General features: G+C 41.8%; 1 protein-coding gene across 29 annotated transcripts in view; it reads right to left on the bottom strand.

The window, feature by feature from the left end:
• The window catches only part of REPS2 (RALBP1 associated Eps domain containing 2), a 246,625-nt gene that overhangs the window by 132,523 nt on the left and 95,242 nt on the right, over positions 1 to 18,860 (bottom strand). For 28 of the 29 annotated variants that reach the window (XR_015158496.1, XR_015158495.1, XR_015158497.1 and 25 more), the window contains exons 5-6: positions 18,734 to 18,831; positions 3,571 to 3,709 (exon numbers count right to left, since the gene is read on the bottom strand). Coding sequence is in view for 24 of the 29 variants with exons in the window: in XM_086386766.1 (XP_086242892.1) it covers positions 3,571 to 3,709; positions 18,734 to 18,831 (237 nt within the window). In the remaining 5 variants the exon portion in view is untranslated. Of the gene's footprint in view, positions 1 to 3,570; positions 3,710 to 5,346; positions 5,584 to 18,733; positions 18,832 to 18,860 lie in introns of those variants that run through there. The other variant, XM_086386787.1, reaches the window with a different exon arrangement.

Here is an 18,860-nt window from a genome sequence, read left to right as displayed (position 1 = left end):
AGTAAATATAATGGTCATCTGAATTAAATTCACCCATTCCAGTCCATTTCAGTTCGCTGATTCCTAGAATGTCGACATTCACTCTTGCCATCTCTTGTTTGACCACTTCCACTTGATTCATGGACCTGACATTCCAGGTTCCTATGCAATATTGTTCTTTACAGCATCGGACCTTGCTTCTATCACCAGTCACATCCACAGCTGGGTATTCTTTTTGCTTTGGCTCCATCCCTTCATTCTTTCTGGAGTTATTTCTCCACTGATCTCCAGTAGCATATTGGGCACCTACTGACCTGGGGAGTTTCTCTTTCAGTATCCTATCATTTTGCCTTTTCATACTGTTCATGGGGTTCTCAAGGCAAGAATACTGAAGTGGTTTGCCATTCCCTTCTCCAGTGGACCACATTCTATCAAATCTCTCCACCATGACCCGCCCAATATTCCTGCTTAGAGGCAAAGAAACTCTTACATTTTCATGACCTTGAGTTAAGCACTGATTTTTTTAGATATGATTGTTGTGCAAGCAACAAAAGAAAAAATAATCTGGACATCAAAATTAAACTTTTTTGCTTTGCAAGACACCATCAAAAAATAAAAGGACAAGCCACAGACTAGGGAAAAAATATTTTCAAATCATATGTCTAGAGAATTTGTATCTAGAATACATAGAGAACTCTTACCACTCAACAATTTTTTTTTAATGGCAAAGGAGGGACTTCCCTGGTGGTCCAGTGGTTAAGAGTCTATGCTTCCACAGTGGGGAACACGGATTTGTCCCCTGGCTGGGGAATGAAGACACCATATGCTGCAAGGTATGGCCAAAAACTAAGAAAAATTTTAAATACAGAAAAAGGTTTAAATAGGCATTTCTCCAAAGAAGATATACAAATGGCAATAAGAGCATAAAAAGATGGTCAATGTCATTCTTCATCTACAAAGAGATATCACTTCCATTCACTAAGGTGGATTCAACCAAAAGATAGTAACAAGTGTTGGCAAGGATGTGGAGTAATTAGAACCCTTAGACACTGCTGGTGGCAATGTAAAGTGGTGCAGTCACTTTGGAAAATAGTCTGACTGGTTCTCAAAAGGTTAAATGTAGAGTTATCATATAAGCCAGATATTCCACTCTTAGGTATATATCCAAGAGAGACAAAAACATACATCTACACAAAAACATGTACACAAATGTTCAGAGCAGCATGATTCCTAATAGCCAAATAGAGAAAACAACCCAAATGTCGATCAAATGATGAAAAGATAAATAAAATGTGGTCTATCCATACAATGGAATGATAATGTCATAAAAAGGAGTAAAGTTCTGGTATATACCACAACATGGATGAACCTTAAAAACATTATGCTACGTAAAAGAGGTCACACACCAAAAAATACATATTACACAACCCAGAACTGGTAACTGTATAGACCGAGAAAGTAGTTTAAAATGGTAACCTAAGGCTAAGGGAGGGGTGGTAGGGAAAGCAGGAATGGGAAATAAATACTAGTAAGTAGGTGGTTTGGGGGGAAGTGTTCTAAATCTGTTGTTCTTCAGTTGTTAAGTCATATCTGATTCTTTACTACCCCATGGACTGCAGCATGTCAGGGTCCTCTGTCCTCCACTATCTCCCAGAGTTCTACATCTAGATTGTGACTATACTAAAAACATTTAATAGTACACTTTAAATGGGTGAATCTTACAGTATGTAGACTTAAAATGTTTTATAAAAGGGGCCATCAATTGATTGCAATGTATGAACCTCTCCTGCCCTTGATCAAACTAAAATTTTGAAAACGCAGCTGCGAGATAATCAGGGAAATCTGAGCAAGACTCGATATTAAGCAATTTGTGGGTTATTTTGTGTTGTTTTTTTTTAATGTGCCAATGAGTTGTGGTTATGTTTTTAATAGCGGTCTTATCTTTACAGATACATCCTGAAATATTTTCAAATGAAATGGTCTGGAAATTGCTTCAAAACCATCAAGGCTCAGAGAGGCTATAGATAAAACCAAATTGTGAGAGCTGAGTGATAAGTATATAGAGGTTTGTTATACTAGCCACTAGAGTTGTGTTTTGGAGAAGGCAATGGCACCCCACTCCAGTACTCTTGCCTGGAAAATCCCATGGATGGAGCAGCCTGGTAGGCTGCAGTCCATGGGGTCGCAAAGAGTCGGACATGACTAAGCGACTTCACTTTCACTTTTCACTGCCATGCATTGGAGAAGGAAATGGCAACCCACTCCAGTGTTCTTGCTTGGAGAATCCCAGGGACGGAGGAGCCTGGTGGGCTGCCGTCTAGGGGGTCGCGCAGTCGGGCACAACTGAAGCAACTTAGCAGCAGCAGCAGCAGAGTTGTGTTTGCATTTGAAACTCAGTGAGAGATAAAGGTTTAAAAGAAAATAAAAACATTCCTACCAAGTACCTATTTTCATTTGGCTAAATATCTCTATATATATTGTGAAGAAACTCATTTAAGCAGTGTATAAAATGAACATGTGGTCAATACATGAAATCTGGGTTTCTGGGTTTTTTTTTAAATCATTTTGTCAACATTAATTTGTTGTATCTACAACATTCTGCCTTCAAATAAAGCCATTACTACCAATCAGACAATGATATCTGTGTTTATACAGGTATATTCCAACTACACACCATGTCAGGAGAGAAAATTAATTTTAGTCCACACTGCGATGTGTCAGGTAACAACTATCAATGACATATTGTCATTCTTCACAATTGAAGTATAAAAAGAAAGTTTTATGAATTTTTCTTCCAGACTCTACTATTTCAGCTTGTCTAGCCTTCAGCCAGGTGAAATATAGGCATGTAGGAACGAAATCAATTCCTCTCAGCTTGAATTTTGCATCAGAACTCAACAGGAATATATATTTCTGAAGATACTACAGAACTAATATATGGACATAAAAATGCTGGCCAATTTTCCTCCAATTTTTTTCTCTCAGAAAAACCAGAGAAAGACTGGAGTCAAAGAAAATGAGCATGAACTTGAACTCTAAGGTGTATATAACATAAGGAGAACTGTGACAGCAACTCACTGGGAGGCTACACTATGTCCTTGCTCTAATACCAACATAATGAGTAAGCAATTAAAGGTGTCACCTTGGTGTAACACTCATTTCCAGAACTGCTCCAGCTAATAAGGCACAGAATCTGGACCAGGATGCTTCATATTCCCATTTAACTCCTTTGAAATGGAAACACAAACTTCCAAATACCACTGGCCAAGTATTTTTCTACATGGATTATAATTGGTAAGAAATTCAGAGGGATGGTATGGGGAGGGAGGAGGGAGGAGGGTTCAGGATGGGGAACACATGTATACCTGTGGCGGATTCATTTTGATATATGGCAAAACCAATACAATATTGTATAGTTAAATAATAAAATAAATTAAAAAAAAAAAAGAAATTCAACCTCAGAGAAAAACAAACTGAAATCATAGAAGGTTTTTGTACTCATTTTGAATGGACTATTTCTCAAGATGGGCACTGTTATTTATGTGAGACAGCAAGCTGGGACCTGTGTTCTCACCCACCACACTTCATTACCTGAAATGAAGGAACTCGGATCAGGCTGAAGGGACCGGAACTGGTTGACATAGTACTCGCGCTGCTCTTCCGTTATCCTCCAGGGTTCGTCTGGGTAACTAGTGCTGTTATCCTGCAATTCTCTCTCCACTGAAAAGGACTTTAAAAAGAAATCAATAAGCAAATGCTCACAGAATCTGTCTTTTGTGAAATGAAGTAGAAATATTAAATCCCAATAAAAGTTACCGAGGATTATACTTATTTTTTTCTCAAGGGAATAAATGTGAACACCTCATGACTAGAGTTTAATGTGAACATAAACTTCTGAAGGGCAGACATGATGCTTTATACTTTTTTGTGTGTGTTCCCCAAAATTGCTAACAGGACTAAGCATGAAATATTGAACACTCGGGTAAGTGACAAAAGATTTACCAATGTGACGAAGGAGGGGAAGTACAATCATTCTTTTCTTCAAATATTCGCCACATTTTGACCCTTTCAAATTAGCTAAGCAGATCATAAAATAATCTAGATTCTTTTTAAGTCATTTTTTAAAAAATCTAGAACAGTTATAACTACATCATCTTTTTTTCTGAGGCATTCCCAGTGTATAAATCTGGGAATCAAATGCTCAGAATCAAGTCCCATGTCCCCAGGTCCCACTTGAGTGGCAAGTCAGAATCACCAAACCTCTCATTCCACATTTGTGAACTGAGGGTTCTACTTAGTAAGAGAGTGGAGTGCAGAGATGGGCTGTCATGGTACCGCAACAAACAGGGTAACAAGGGGTGCATCTGACCTGCCACTAGAGGGCATGCAAGCCAAATTTGAGAATTTAAGGATACAGAACCAGTGTAGTAGTGCAGGAGAACAAGCTCTGCAAGGGAACCGGAAAAGAAGCAAAAATGGTGATTCTGGAAAGAGCAGCCCAGAGCTTTGTTCCATCCCTCCCATCTACTCTGAGGTTAAGGTGCTTCTTGCAAACGCCACCTTCATGGAACAAGGAGGGTAAGCCTTTAAGACAAAAGGAGACTAGGAAAGGAGAAGTATTACTACTAATGAGCTATCAAGCTGCCTGCTTCTTGAACGCAGTATCAAGGAACTAATCATTAGGAAGGTATTCTAGTCACTAGCGCCAGAAAAAAACAGTAGATCATCTCTGTCCCCTGCCCCAAATTCCCCAACACACACACACCCCATTTTTGGAAGTAATTCTTCCCAGGAACACCTGACCTTCCTCTAATGCCATTCAGAGAAGAAACAAGTCTATAAAAGCTTGAGTTGTAATATAACCTTGAGATGCCATCTTTGAAGTTTTCATACTAGATGAGTTTCCACTAAATGTAAATCAAACCATTTTTAAATGCCCTGGAAGTCATTATCCATTAGTTAATGCCTTAAATTCAAAGAGTGTTTTGAAACTCACAAAGTATTTCACCCTCTATCTCACCTGAGTACCTCAAACTTTTGAGAAGTAGCCACAGGAGTTAGTAGTATCATTTTCCCAGATGAAAACTGAGGCTCAGAGAGTTTAAGGGACATGCCCATAGACTTCACAGAACTCCTGGAGTCAGCAGATAAATGCAGTTTTTTTAATCTGTTGCCAAAATTTCCATGCTAGGTGTTGGCTGCTACATTCCTTGGTACTAACATGGAAGCTTCTACTCCCCTAGAACACACTCCCCTTCATGCCTGGAACCAAAGCTGCCATACCCAATTGTTGTTAGCATCAGCCCACGCTTGTTCTTTTCCCAATCCCATGACCATCTGTTCACTCTATTTCCTCTCTCATATTACCTGACTCCTGAGTGGCATCAGTAGTCTCTTGTTCTTAGTTGCTCAGTCGTGTCCGACTCTTTGTGATCCCATGCACTGTAGCCCATCAGGCTCCTCTGTCCATGGGGATTCTCCAGGCGAGAATACTGGAGTAGATTGCCATGCCCCTCCTCCAAGGATCTTCCCAACCCAGGGATTGAACCCAGGTTTCCCACATTGCAGGTGGATTCTTTACTGTCTGAGCCACCAAGGAAGCCCAAGAATACTGGAGTGGGTAGCCTCTCCCTTCTCCAGGGCATCTTCCTGACCCAGGAATCGAACCGGGGTCTCCTGCATGGCAGGCGGATTCTTTACCAGCTCAGCTACCAGGGAAGTCTAATCTGACAGTAGAAATCAGGAATAAAAAGGAGAAAGTGATTGATTTTCTCTGCTTAAAAGCGTACAGTATGACCTGTTACTCAATAAAACAAATTCACCTCCTCCACCTTGCTTTTACAACCCTTATAATCCAGCCTCCTCCTTGGTCACATAGCAGGCTTCTGATAGCCCATATGCTCTCTCCTCATGGGTCAGATTTGTGCCTTCTCCCCAAAACACTCTTTCTCTGATCCCAGTGTGCACAAATCCTACCTATTCTCAAGCTCCATGGCCCTGAAGGGCTCTCTGATGTACCTGCCAGGCCCACAGGCACTGCAGAGGTGCTTCCTGCTCCTTAGCCCCCCAGCTCTGCTACAAAGATGGGTCTGGTACCACATGTGCACCACATGGCCCACCTCATGCCTGATCTCCTCCGCCTCAGTCTGAGTAAGGGTGGGTGGGCACACAGGATGCTCTGGTGTAGAAAGCTCTTCTCTAGAGAGAACAAGCTGGGCCAGATGCTCATTCTTGGGGATATAGATAAAAGTGGAAAGATAAACCAGCAGAGAAAGCAGACCCTGAGCAGATGTACAGCAGAGTTGCGGTGTCAAGCTGGGGCCAGCTGGGACTTAAAGTCATGGGAGAGCCAGAACCAAGCACAAGCAGAACCTGCAAGGTACAGAAGTACTAGAAAGAGTCTGGGGGTTGTTGGGAGCCAAAAGGTAAATGGACACTAAAGTCAACTCAACTAGGGCAAAGCCCGTTAATAGAGTAATAAATATGAATAACCAAGAGCTCCCATTCCTGGGGACCACTGGGCCACTCCTTGTCTCTCATTTTTTGGATTCCCATGAGAACCCCAACCCCTTTCTCCTTCTCAAGAAAACTTAAGCTGACAGGAAGAGCTCCCACTCCTTAAAACCAAAAGTGCCTTCCAACAACAAGGGAGGACATGTGAACACTGGGCAACCTGTACATGGTGTGGCCCTTCTACCGGCTCACACAAAACACATTCATTGACCCCAGTCTCTTTCCCTTTGCTTTTCACTGCATGTTTTTAACTGATTTGACAAACCAAGTGATTTGAACATCTTACAATGTGAATCCCAAGTATCATACAGTTTTTGAACATTTAAAGTGTTGTTAAATATCTTCATTCAGGTTTCAATCTGGAGGGCAAGAGTTGTATCATCTAAGCCTTCATTCCACACACAACCCCTAGCAGGCACAGCACAGACACTACAAAGCCAGGTGGAGGGCCACTTATTGACAGGCTCTAACAACTTCAGGGTTATATCTTATATTGAAAGAGATGCAGAAACACTTCTCTAAGCTGCGCTTAATGAAAGAAAGCCTGTAAGTCCATTTCATCTTTTAAAGCTTGAGATCTATCAACAGACATCCCTGTCAGTCTCATGGTCTGATCTCTATGGAGAGGTCTCAAGTTCCTCATCCATTTAGTGAGTGATTTCAGAGACAGGTAAAGGCATATGGAAGGGGCAGATCACATTCCACATACCTGAAGCCAAAATATTCCAAAACAAAGCTGATCTATTCCCTGGTGGCTCAGGCGGCAAAGAATGCCTGCAATGTGGGAGACCTGGGTTCAATCCCTGGGTCGGGAAGATCCCCTGGAAAAGGGAATAGCTACCCACTCCAGTATGCTTTCCTGAAGAATCCCATGGACAGAGGAGCCTGCTGCGCTACAGTCCATCGGATTACAAAGAGTCAGACACGACTGAGCGACTAACACTTCATTTTCACTTTGGGTTCATTTGGAGGAGATGGTTCCCTGTATCTGGTCCCTGTGGTGAGATGGCAAACCTGGGTTCTCCTGCACTGTAGGCAGATTCTTTACCATCTGAGCCAACCTCAATGAACCCAAAAGGCAACCATAATAATCAAAGATCTGAAAAGTCAGTCACCTAAGAGAGAATATCTACTTGCAAAGACTAGAGGCACTGAGAAATGGAGATGGGGGAGCAGTGAGCCTTGGGCCTCTGAAGAGAAGCCAGAACCAGGAGGAGCTCCACCTCCACGTGTGCCCAAGGAGCACCCCCAGTTTCACCCCATCTCTAGTGGTTTGGTTGGCTGTGTGGAGATCTTTGGTACTTGGTGCCAATTTTGAGCTCTGGCAGTGTTCTCAAGAAAATATAAAGAGAGAGAGAGAGAATCTTCCACATCTGTGTGCTTAAGCCACATACATATGGTTCATTATACAGTTTCTCTAGACACAGGAGAATTAGATTTGCTTATATTTAAAACATTCAAACCCTTGGTTTTGTTTCAAGTGAAATCCAAATATCTCACACTGCAAGTTGCTATCTCTGGGGAAAACAGGCTGTTTATAATGAAAGAGACTTCAAAAGACTCATTTAAAAAAGTAATACTATTAATAAAATCCCAAAAGGCAACATCTACCCCTAAAGTATCTTAAAATCAAACATAGTTGAAAAATATGAATTGCAAGAAGGCATGTTGGGGAGAACTTAAGAAGGGAGTGTGTATTTTTTCAACTATAGAACATTTCTGTTTAGCATATAATTCTACCCTGGAGGCCTCCTATAAATGCTGCCTTAGAGTCCAGCCATTTCACCTGAGGGTGCAATGATGATCGTAGAACAGAGTCCTTTTGGTGCTTAGCAAACAACAAACCATCTGGGGGAGCAAAAACTCCTAGCAAGCCCACAGTGTCTATGTGAGGACACCTCCCCTGTTAACAATCTTTTGGAAATAAGAATGCCATAGAATAACCACAGATCAAAGCATGATCTCATGAACAAAGGTGTGAGAGGACTCAACCACCCTAAAGGGAAAGACTGGCTCACAGGCTGTAAGACCAGACTATAGCCTACATGAACATTAAACTGCCTAAAGAAAGATCATAGGAACTGATCCATCATGGGGCAGAGAAAAGAGTCAGAGAAGCAAATGATAGCTGTGCTTCTATGTGGGATTATGCTGGCTGTCCTTTGATCATTCACACCCTACCTGCCTGGTGCACGGGTCTCACTGAGTGGCTGCCCAGCCAGGAATGACATTTTCCAGCCCTTCTTGCAGTTAGCCACAGACACATGACTGAGTTCAAGCCAATGCAGGGGGAGTGCAAGTGACCTGCACCACTGCCCAGAAGGGCTAGCACCCCATGGTTCTCCTCTGTGCTTCCCCCATTGGCCCACTGAGAAAGGGATAGCAAGGCCACAGGACACAAGGAGCCCTGGCGCCTGAATCACTATGTGGAGGAAAGCTGTCTGCCAACCTGTGAGATGAGTGAGAAACAGACCTATTGTGGGAAGTCATTAACATGCAGGGCATTTGTTATAGCAGCTATAACTCTAACCAACCTATTCTTCAAGCGAGGCCCAAAGGAAAGGCAGACCTGCCTAGTACCAATGGCACAGCCACTGCTGCACCAAAGATGAAGCATGAAGCCATCTTTTTGTAATATGACCACCTAATAACAGCTTTCTAATTGGATTGCTCATGCAGACTATCTATAGGCACAGCATGCAGATGCATCTTTACAACCATCTTTCTGTGCTTGGTTAATATGACTCTATCTTTCATGAGTTTGCAGGAGACTCTCAGGGACTTAGTACAGAGTAAAGAAAAAAAGAGGGCTATGGTAAAACTGAGAAAAGTTGTTAAATGAAGAAAGGAGCTAGAGAAGTAGACAGAACTCAGTGATTTTGTCTTTCACATCCAACCATTCTGTGTCATACTCTGTCTATACAGTCTTGTCCTGTTTCCCATCTCACTCTCATTCTAACATAAGGCCCATGATGACAGGAAATTTTTTCTATTCTGATAACAGTTATATCCCCAGAGCCTAGAAAAGTGCCTATCAAGCAGTAAACACTCAAAAGGTGTCTGGCAAATGACCGGAAAAACTGTCAATTCTAACTCACAGAACAGTTAACCTGAGTTCTCCTATAATGACTGGAGCTGAACTTTAAATGCACTTACCAAACAACTGTCACTCAGCAGTGTAAAGGCTGGACTCACCTATGAAATCAGAGAGGGTAAAAAACTTTTTTTTTTTCACTTTTTAGCTTTAAATAATTATAGATTCACTGGAATTTGCAATAAATAACTTCTGGTTTTGCCTACAGTGAAGTTAGTCACAATTAAATCCTAACAGAGCAATTTAACTTTATCAGTTTCTTCATGGAAATAAATCTACAAAGATGCCTTTAATCACATACTACCAAGCTTACTTAGGGATCTAATCTCAACAGCTTAGAAGCCTGAAGGCCAAACTATAGAAATCTCTTGAGTTTAATGAGCAACGCACAGTTGCTGCTTATTAAGATAAACTAAAAAAATTTTAATGATCACCACAGACATCGAAGAATGTTACATAATACATATTCATGATTTTGCTAAGTGTCATTGTGAGCACCTAATATACTGGATCTGTTTTCATCTTCACAACAACCCTGCAAAGTAGGCCCCATGAGCTTCATTTTGGAGAACAGGAAACTGAGGATTAGGGAAGGGAAGTGACATACCAAGACCACACACCTAGTAAATGGCAGAGTCAGAATATGAACAGAGTCCAGAACAAGTACTCTCACTCAGCAAGCTCTGGGGTTCTTCCTATCTTAAACATCCATCCATCCATCCTTTAACGATGTACCATTTCCTTTTAAGAATTAACCTCACTGCAATGCCTATATTATTTCTGTTAATTCTGCAGATTGAAGATCTCAGCTGAGGATGTGAATATCCTATACTTATATCTCCCTCCCCATTATCTAGTTTAGTTGCAGATTCTGGCCAGCGAACTATTAAATTATACAGAGCACCATCTTATTTCTTACGTAACTTTTGCTTATAAGCATCTGGTATGTTTTCATATCAGGAAAAAATGACCATGTCTGTCATCCTCAGGGCATGCTGGCATGGTAGCTAACCCTTAGAGGTTACTTACTATTTCCCAATGGATGAGTCAAGGACAAAATGTTACAGGCAATCTACCCTGCAAGCAAGACTGCTGGGAGGACTGAAAGGATGCAGACTAGTGAAGAGTCCAGAAGAGTAAGGGGGCCAGAGAAGAACTCGGTCAGTAGCACCTCCTGTTGGGATAGGTGATGGGGGCATGACACAGCCTGCCCCGCTGAAGTCTGGGGATACTGATGCACTTAGGGGTGAAATGGTGCTGCTGTAAGGAGCCTTTCCTGTTCACACCACACCATCTACTAAGACCAAACGGGCCTAGGAATCAAATACCACACTCCTTTCCAGCTTTACAAAGTACTTTCTGACACCAGGAGTTCAATCGGGTGTTTTCAGCTACATCTAAGAGGCTAATTCAGAGGCACCCTGACTATCAATCAGTGGGGGCCCCAGCTACTTCCACGAAACTTTTGAACACCGTAAACCTTTAATGAAATGCTCACAGAGATGGGGTGGAAAAGCAACACTGACCCCACAAGTAAAATGTGCTCATTTGCTTTCATGTAACCAACCTGTCTAACCACATGGATGCTGGAATCCTCATATGTACCATCCTACCATTCTAACATTTCTCACTGCCTCTAAGCATGGATTCTGAAATACCTTAAGGTGGCAACCCAATTAGTCATGCTATTTACTGAATCAACATCTTTGTTCCATAAACATCCTTCAATCTCTATCCCAAGCACCCTCTTCTTATGTCCTGGAGCCACCTTTCTTTCAGTGATCCAGTATCTCCTTAATATTCTCATCCTGTAATACACATGTTTGCCTTTCATGTAGAAGTGTCTCTCAGTGAAGAAATTAGGTGACTACAATCACTTGAATCATTAAGAAGCATTTACATTGGGAGAACCCGGGGATACCACAAGAGACAGCTACAAAAGATGTAGGCTGAGAAAAGTAAATTGCAGTATCATTCAGTAAAATGTTTTAAAAATAAGGGATAGCAAATTTCAAAACGAATTATAAGTAGATGAAGGAAATAAGTAGGAAAAGGAGGCTGGATGCTGTGAAATACAGGACATCTTTGTGGTAATAACAGTGACCACTGGGGTATCTGTGGGTTCTAGGTAGAGTCAGGGAAGTAGAACACACATATCGACCTTCTACCCCTCAGGAGATGACCAAACTCCAGCTAGGGTTTGAAATCAAATGGGGAATGAATGTGGTAAAACAAGATGTCAAACTAAGAATAAATCACATGCATTCCAATAAAATTTATCAAACTAGTTTTTCCAGTTACACACAAAGGCAAACAAACATATACCCTCTCCCTCCCTCCCTCCTTTCCCTCTCTCCCTCCTCCTGCTCTTCCTCCTCCCTCCTTTCCCCTCCTCCTTCCATTTAGTCAGAGGAAGAGAATTTAGCTGTTTGAGCAACTTTGAGAGGTCAACACGCACACGCACACGCACACGCACACACACACACACACACACACTGTGTTGACATTTACCATCCTTAAAACAGGTTTTCCCAGCCCTAATCTCTACCCATAAAGAATCTGCCTGCAATGAGGGAGACCTGAGTTTGATCCCTGAATTGGGAAGATCCCAATGGAAATGGCAACCCACTCCAGTATTCTTGCCTGGAGAATCCCATGGACAGAGGAGCCTGAGTGGGCTACAGTCCATGGGGTTGCAAAGAGTCAGAAATGACTAAGTGACTAACACTTTCACTTTCACTCTCTACCCATAAACTAATTCAACTTTGCTGTCAAGAAGGTAGAAACAAGAAATCAGTGCCAGCAGGCCTGGGGTGCTCCAGACCAAAAAGAAGTGGAGTTCCTAACCTCCTCCAAGTGCGTTGGGGGCCCAGGACCTCCTCTCAACCATACAAGAGAAATGCTAAGAACTACACCAAGATTTCACTTTTCACTTATCATACGGACCAAGATTCCTAAGTTTCTTAGCACACTGCATTTGCATGGATATGAGAAAAGACACACTCTCATACATTGTTAGTAAGTGTGTAAATGGGCACAGTCTCTAATTTGAAAATCTCTACCAAAAACTAAAAATGTGTAGCCATCTCACCCAATTATTCCATTTCTAAGAACTGATCCTACATATATACAGTGAGTTTTGAGAATCTGCCCCTAGAAGACTATTAAATTCATCCCTTCAGAAAGGAAAAAAAAATCACAGCATGTATGTTTATGGTTTAAAAATTGAGTAAAAGATATTTTTAGTGGGGTCTAGTTGGAAGGATATTTTATTTCTCAGACCAGTCTCCCTAAAGCGAGGTTAAGGTATACTGTATATATTAGATATATAAGAATAGCTATATGTGCTTATATATACATAAAACATTCCCAAAATGATACAAAACAAATGGACTATCTTGGCTACCTCAGGGATGGAAAACCAAGAAATACAGGATGCCCATTCCTCCAGGTGAGGCTCACAGATAAATGAGTGAACAAGCAATGAACTGCTTTTTAAGAATGAAAAAAAAATGGGAGCCCCACATGTATAAGAAACATTAGAAAGTTCTCACACTTCATGCTATCAACGGGAAAAAAGCATAGATAAATTGAGACAAAGGAGAAAACCAAGAGGGCAAGAGTGAGGCTGAAGAGGGCATTTTAAGAAGGTGGTCATTGTTAAATGCTGCCAAGGGGTCAATGAGACATGGACTTAACACAAGGTAGTTTCTGGCAACCATGGCAAAGACAGAAGCAGTGGTGCATGGTGGGAGCAGGAAGGTCAATTCCAAACCCTACACCAGCAAAATCATAAATGACTATGCCATCTAGATGGTTAAGATCACTTGTGAAAAGTAAACCACAAAGGGGCTTCCCTAGTGATCCAGTAGTGAAGATTCTGTACTTCCAATGCAGAGAGAGGGGGTTTGATTCCTGGTTGGGGAAATAGGATCCCGCATGCCACATGGCCAAAAACATTAAAATTAAAAAACCACAAAATGATCTATCAATACACTACAACAGAGAAGGAGGAAATAAGATTTATCATTTCTTTACAAATGCTGTCAACTATTCATCAACATAGGTTGTGTGCTCAGTATCTGAAATTTCAAAGGGAAAAATATACAACATCTGAATGAAAAAATAAAAATATCTGGGCACTGAATCCACATAAGCACCTCTGAAATGCCAAGCCCACAAGCTGCAACAGTGCCGACCCAGAGTCCCTAAAAGCCTTCCCCAGTTCCCAGAGGCCATGTTCCTTCCAACGAAGACAGGAAGGACTTAAATACAAGGCCACAGAGGAAGCTACAAGTGAGGCTGTCATGGGCATAGCAACATGGGGAATGAGTGACTCGCACAGTCTAGCACCATGACCAATCCCTATTAATCGCCTACCACCAAAATCCTTCACGTCACATCCCCTCATCTACATGGCTAATTCTGGTTAGCATCTGCTTTCTGTGATGTGCAGTCCAGCCAAACCAAGTTGACAGGCATAAGAAGGAAACCTAAGAACTGAGGAAAAACACATCAGCCATGAAAACCACAGACTGCTGTCCCAAAAAAAGGCCCCTTGTTCTCATCTTAAACTGAAGGCTCCAAACAGGAGGAGGGACCTCCACTGACACCAAACAAACATTAAGGGAATCAGCCAGTTGCAGAGAATTACAACGGACTATTAAATTCATTCCAACTAATTCATGTTACAGAACAGAGAAGGAACTTGCCTAAGGTCATGCAGTATATGGCTAGACCTGGGCAAGAACCTGTCTGACTTTTGTGCATGATCCCATAAGTCCTCTTAATGGCCAATGGCTGCCAAATACTTCTACTCAGTCCCAACTGTCCCCAGCCTCTGGCCACATATATCCTACCATCTCCTTGACACTGCCTTTTGGCTGTCTCAAAAGCTCAAATCTCAACACTGATCTCATGATCTTGCCTCAATACTCCCAACACTAGTTTTTCATTCAGGGCTTCTCAGATTAACAGATGACATCACCATCCATCCACTTCCTGAGACAAAGACCAGAGAGTGGTGTCCAGTGTTTGAACTCTAGCCCAACTGCTTCCTAGCTGTGACCTTAAGCAAGCTAAATGAAGTCTTTATACCTCAGGTTCTGTCATCTGAAAAATGGGATAATGATGGAAGTTACCTTATAAGATAGTTCTAAGCACAGCAAGAGAGGTGAATAAAATGCAAAGCTCATAGTAAACATCTCTGTTTGTGCAGCTCCCTCTCTCCTCTTGCCTGCTCTCCCTCAGCCCTACTCCCTCACTTGGACAATAAGGATCAGCCCTTACCCTTTCAACTCAAATGTGATTTCCCACTGGAAGACTTCCTTGATCAACCCCTGCCTGCTAAGGCTGGGTCCTAACTTCCCACCTTCTTTTTCATCCTCAAAGCACAGTATAATTTCTGCTCACCACACATCATAATTATATATTTGCTTTGTGATGGTCTGATCAATAGCCACCTCCTCCAATAGTCTATAAGCTCTAGGAGGGCAGGGAATGGGAGTACTATATCTCATTTTTGTACTCTCAACATGGTACCTGGCACTTAACAGGTGTTTAGTAAACATTAGTTGCTTAAAGTACTCAAGAAATAGAGGAAAATAATAGAATGGGAAAGACTAGAGATCTCTTCAAGAAAATCAGACATACCAAGGGAATATTTCATGCAAAGATGGGCACAATAAAGGAAAGAAAGGGCAAGGACCTAACAGAAGCACAAGAGATTAAGAATAGGTGGCAAGAATACACAGAAGAACTGTACAAAAAAGGTCTTAATGATCCAGATAACCACAATGGTGTGATCACTCACCTAGAGCCAGATTTCTGGGAATGCGAAGTCAAGTGGGCCTTAGGAAGAATCACTACGAACAAAGTTAGTGGACGTGATGGAATTCCAGCTGAGCTATTTAAAATCCTAAAAGACGATGCTGTGAAAGTGCTGCACTCAATATGTCACCTAATTTGGAAAACTGAGCAGTGGCCACAGGACTGGAAAATGTCAGTTTTCATTCCAATCCCAAAGAAAGGCAATGGAAAGAATGTTAAAACTACCATAGAATTGCACTCATCTCACATGCTAGCAAGGTAATGCTCAAAATCCTTCAAGCTAGGCTTTAATAGTATGTGAACCAAAGTCTTCCAGATGTAAAAGCTGGATTTAGAAAAGGTAGATTGATCTTTGATTAAAGATTAAATTGCCAACATCCAATGGAGACAGAAAAAGCAAGAGAATTTCAGAAAAACATCTACTCCTCTTCATTGACTATGCTAAAGCCTTTGACTGTGTGGATCACAACAAACCGTGGAAAATTCTTCAAGAGATGGGAATGCCAGACCACCTTACCTGCCTCCTGAGAAATCTGTATGCAGGTCAAGAAGCAACAGTTAGAACCAGACATGGAACAACAGACTGGTTCCAGATTGTTAAAGGAGTACATCAAGGCTGTATATTATCACCCTGCTTATTTAATGTATATGCAGAGTACATCATGGGAAATGCTAGTCTGGATGAATCACAAGCTAGAATCAAGATTTATGGGAGAAATATCAACAACCTCAACTATGCAGATGATACCACCCTAATGACAGAGAGCAAAGCGGAACTAAAGAGCCTCTTAATAAAGGTGAAAGAGGAAAGGGAAAAAGCTGGCTTAAAACTCAACATTCAAAAAACGAAGATCATGGCATCCAGTCCCATCACTTCATGGCAAAGAGATGGGGAAACAATGGACACAGTGGCAGATTTTATTTTCCTGGGCTCCAAAATCACTGCAGACAGTGACTGCAGCCATGAAATTAAAAGACGCTTAGAAGGAAATCTATGACAAACCTACACAGTGTATTAAAAAGCAGAGACATCACTTTCCTTACAAAGGTCCATATAGTCAAAGCTATGGTTTTTCCAGTAATCACGTATGGATGCGAGAGTTGGACCATAAAGAAGGCTAAGCACCGAAGAATTGATGCCTTCAAACTGTGGTGCTGGAGAAGACTCTTGAGAGTCCCTTGGAGAGCAAGGAGATCAAACCAGTCAATCCTAAAGGAAATCAGTCCTGAATATTCATTGGAAGGACTGGTGCTGAAGATCAAATACTTTGGCCACCTGATGCATAGAGCCAACTCACTGGAAACAACTCTGATGCTCGGAAACATTGAGGGCAGGAGGAGAAGGGGGCGACAGAGGATAAGATGGTTGGATGGTATCACTGACTCAATGGACATGAGTCTGAGCAAACTTTGGGAGACAGTGAAGGACAGGGAAGTCTGGCATGCTGCAGTTTATAAGGTCGCAAAGATTCAGACATGATTTAGAAACAACAACAAGTTTTTTAAAGTGCTCAGGAAGCATGTTTACTAGAAGAAAAATGGGCCTAGAGATTAGAAGAGAAGGCTTGGGACACCAATCTAAATGAGAGCCCAAGGCTATCGCCTGCCAGGTGGCCATACATAAAGGGCCTGGTGAGCCCCATCCAACCATAGTGAAGCTCAAGATTTACTGCTTGTTTGACCATCATTCTAACAATTCAGGATGTGGTCTCCACAGCACTAGAATCAGCACTAGACTCTGCAGAAACAAGGACAGCCACACCTTGCAGATTTTTTTAGATGAATCCCAGTCTCTCTGATACCTTTCTTAATGTAACTATCACTCCACAGTGGGTGTGATTCTCATGTTTAAAAACACTTATTTCTGTACCATAGGACCTCCAAATGCAGCCAACTACTCCATCTGGGCGCTCAGCTGAAGAAACAACTGTCTGTTCCAACCTAGGGGTAAAACTAGCTCTACTGGGCTTAGGAGAGAATGGCATCTTGGCTCCCCAGTGTGGTACCAATAAGGGATTTTCAGGAATATTTTTTTACTATAACGAATGTTTATTTATACAGCAACTCTAGAACCTAGTCTCCTTGTAACATGGCACTCTAATGAATATAGTGAAGTATTACAAAGAACAGGTTTTGACACTGGGAAGCCTGGTTCAAATTCTGGCTCTGCCACTTACTAGTTATAAATGAAACTTTAGACCCATGACCTGACCTCTCTCAGTTACCTCATCTGTAGTTGGATATGATAGATGGAGGAAGTGTTACACACAAATACACAGCATAAAGCTGAATTATCTACCATCTTTAAGAAAATTCTTTGTACACAAGAGTTCTACCTCAGAAATTCTGTATCATGCCTGCCATATCATGCCTACTTATCTCCAGAGGCTATAAAGTGGACACCTCAACCTCCCTTAGCCTCGTTTATTCTCTTCTAGAATACCAGCCCACTTCATTATGGGACTATCTAAGATCACCCTCTATTGTGAGGAGATCTCCCTACACATAAATGATGTTTCTTCCTCAGTTGGACAATTGAAATGTTATACAAACCACCCTACGTCTTCCTGTCTTTAGAGTCAAACAGCCAACTCAGTTTTCCCACAGTTTCTCTCACACTGCTGCACTCACCCTTTTTTGGGAATATGACTCCACCAGCATAGGACTCAGAGGTACTACACAACCTAACAGTTGCAGACATGGGGTGAAAAAACAGCTCTTTATCCAAAGGAAACAATGGAGAAAAGGAAAGTAAAATTTTCTAAGTTGTGGTGTAACAAGGAGAAACTGAGATGTCACTTGTGCTTCTACCATATTTCTTTTGTATCAACTACAAATAGGAAACTGTATGCTGCCAAGTAACTGTTCTCCAAATAGCAGTGGACTAGGCACTGACAGAAAATACAGGAGAATCACCTCTCCTTCCAAAGCTGGTAATTTAACTGGAGGCACAAAACAAATGGGCAATAGCAAAGTATGCACAGAATAAGTAACAGTAACGAATAAGGCAGAGATAAAAGTAGTCTGTTTTAGACAAAGTAAAGGCCTCCTGAAGGAGGTGCCTAATGATTAAGCAGATGAAGGTGGAAGGGCATTTTGGACCAAAAATAAAAAACCAGGCCAGAGTAGTCTAGAGACACAGAGAAGGGAAGAAACAGACAGAGTAAAAAGATTTAGAAAATATACAAGCAACAGAACAAGAAATACAGTATCTGCCTTAGGGGATAGCTTTATACCCTCCTTAAAGAGGGGGCACGCTTTAAGAAGTCACACCCCTGAAGTCTCCCACTGGCATAACCCAACAGAGGCATCACTTACCCGGATAAGGGAAGCCTGATGCCGAGGGGGTTTGGCTCCTGGGCCTCCCGTTGAGGGTCCCTCAGGCTGGACAAGGGGCTGTCTAGCTTCATAAGGAGCTGAAATGGCAGGAGGGAAAGTCAGCATG

The sequence above is a fragment of the Bos grunniens genome, chromosome X (genome assembly GCF_055505025.1).
Source record: "Bos grunniens cultivar Pamir isolate PY7600 chromosome X, Bosgru_T2T1.0, whole genome shotgun sequence".
NCBI lineage: Eukaryota > Metazoa > Chordata > Mammalia > Artiodactyla > Bovidae > Bos > Bos grunniens.
Note: the sequence above shows the minus strand (reverse complement) of the source record. Positions and strands in the feature narration are given on the sequence as shown.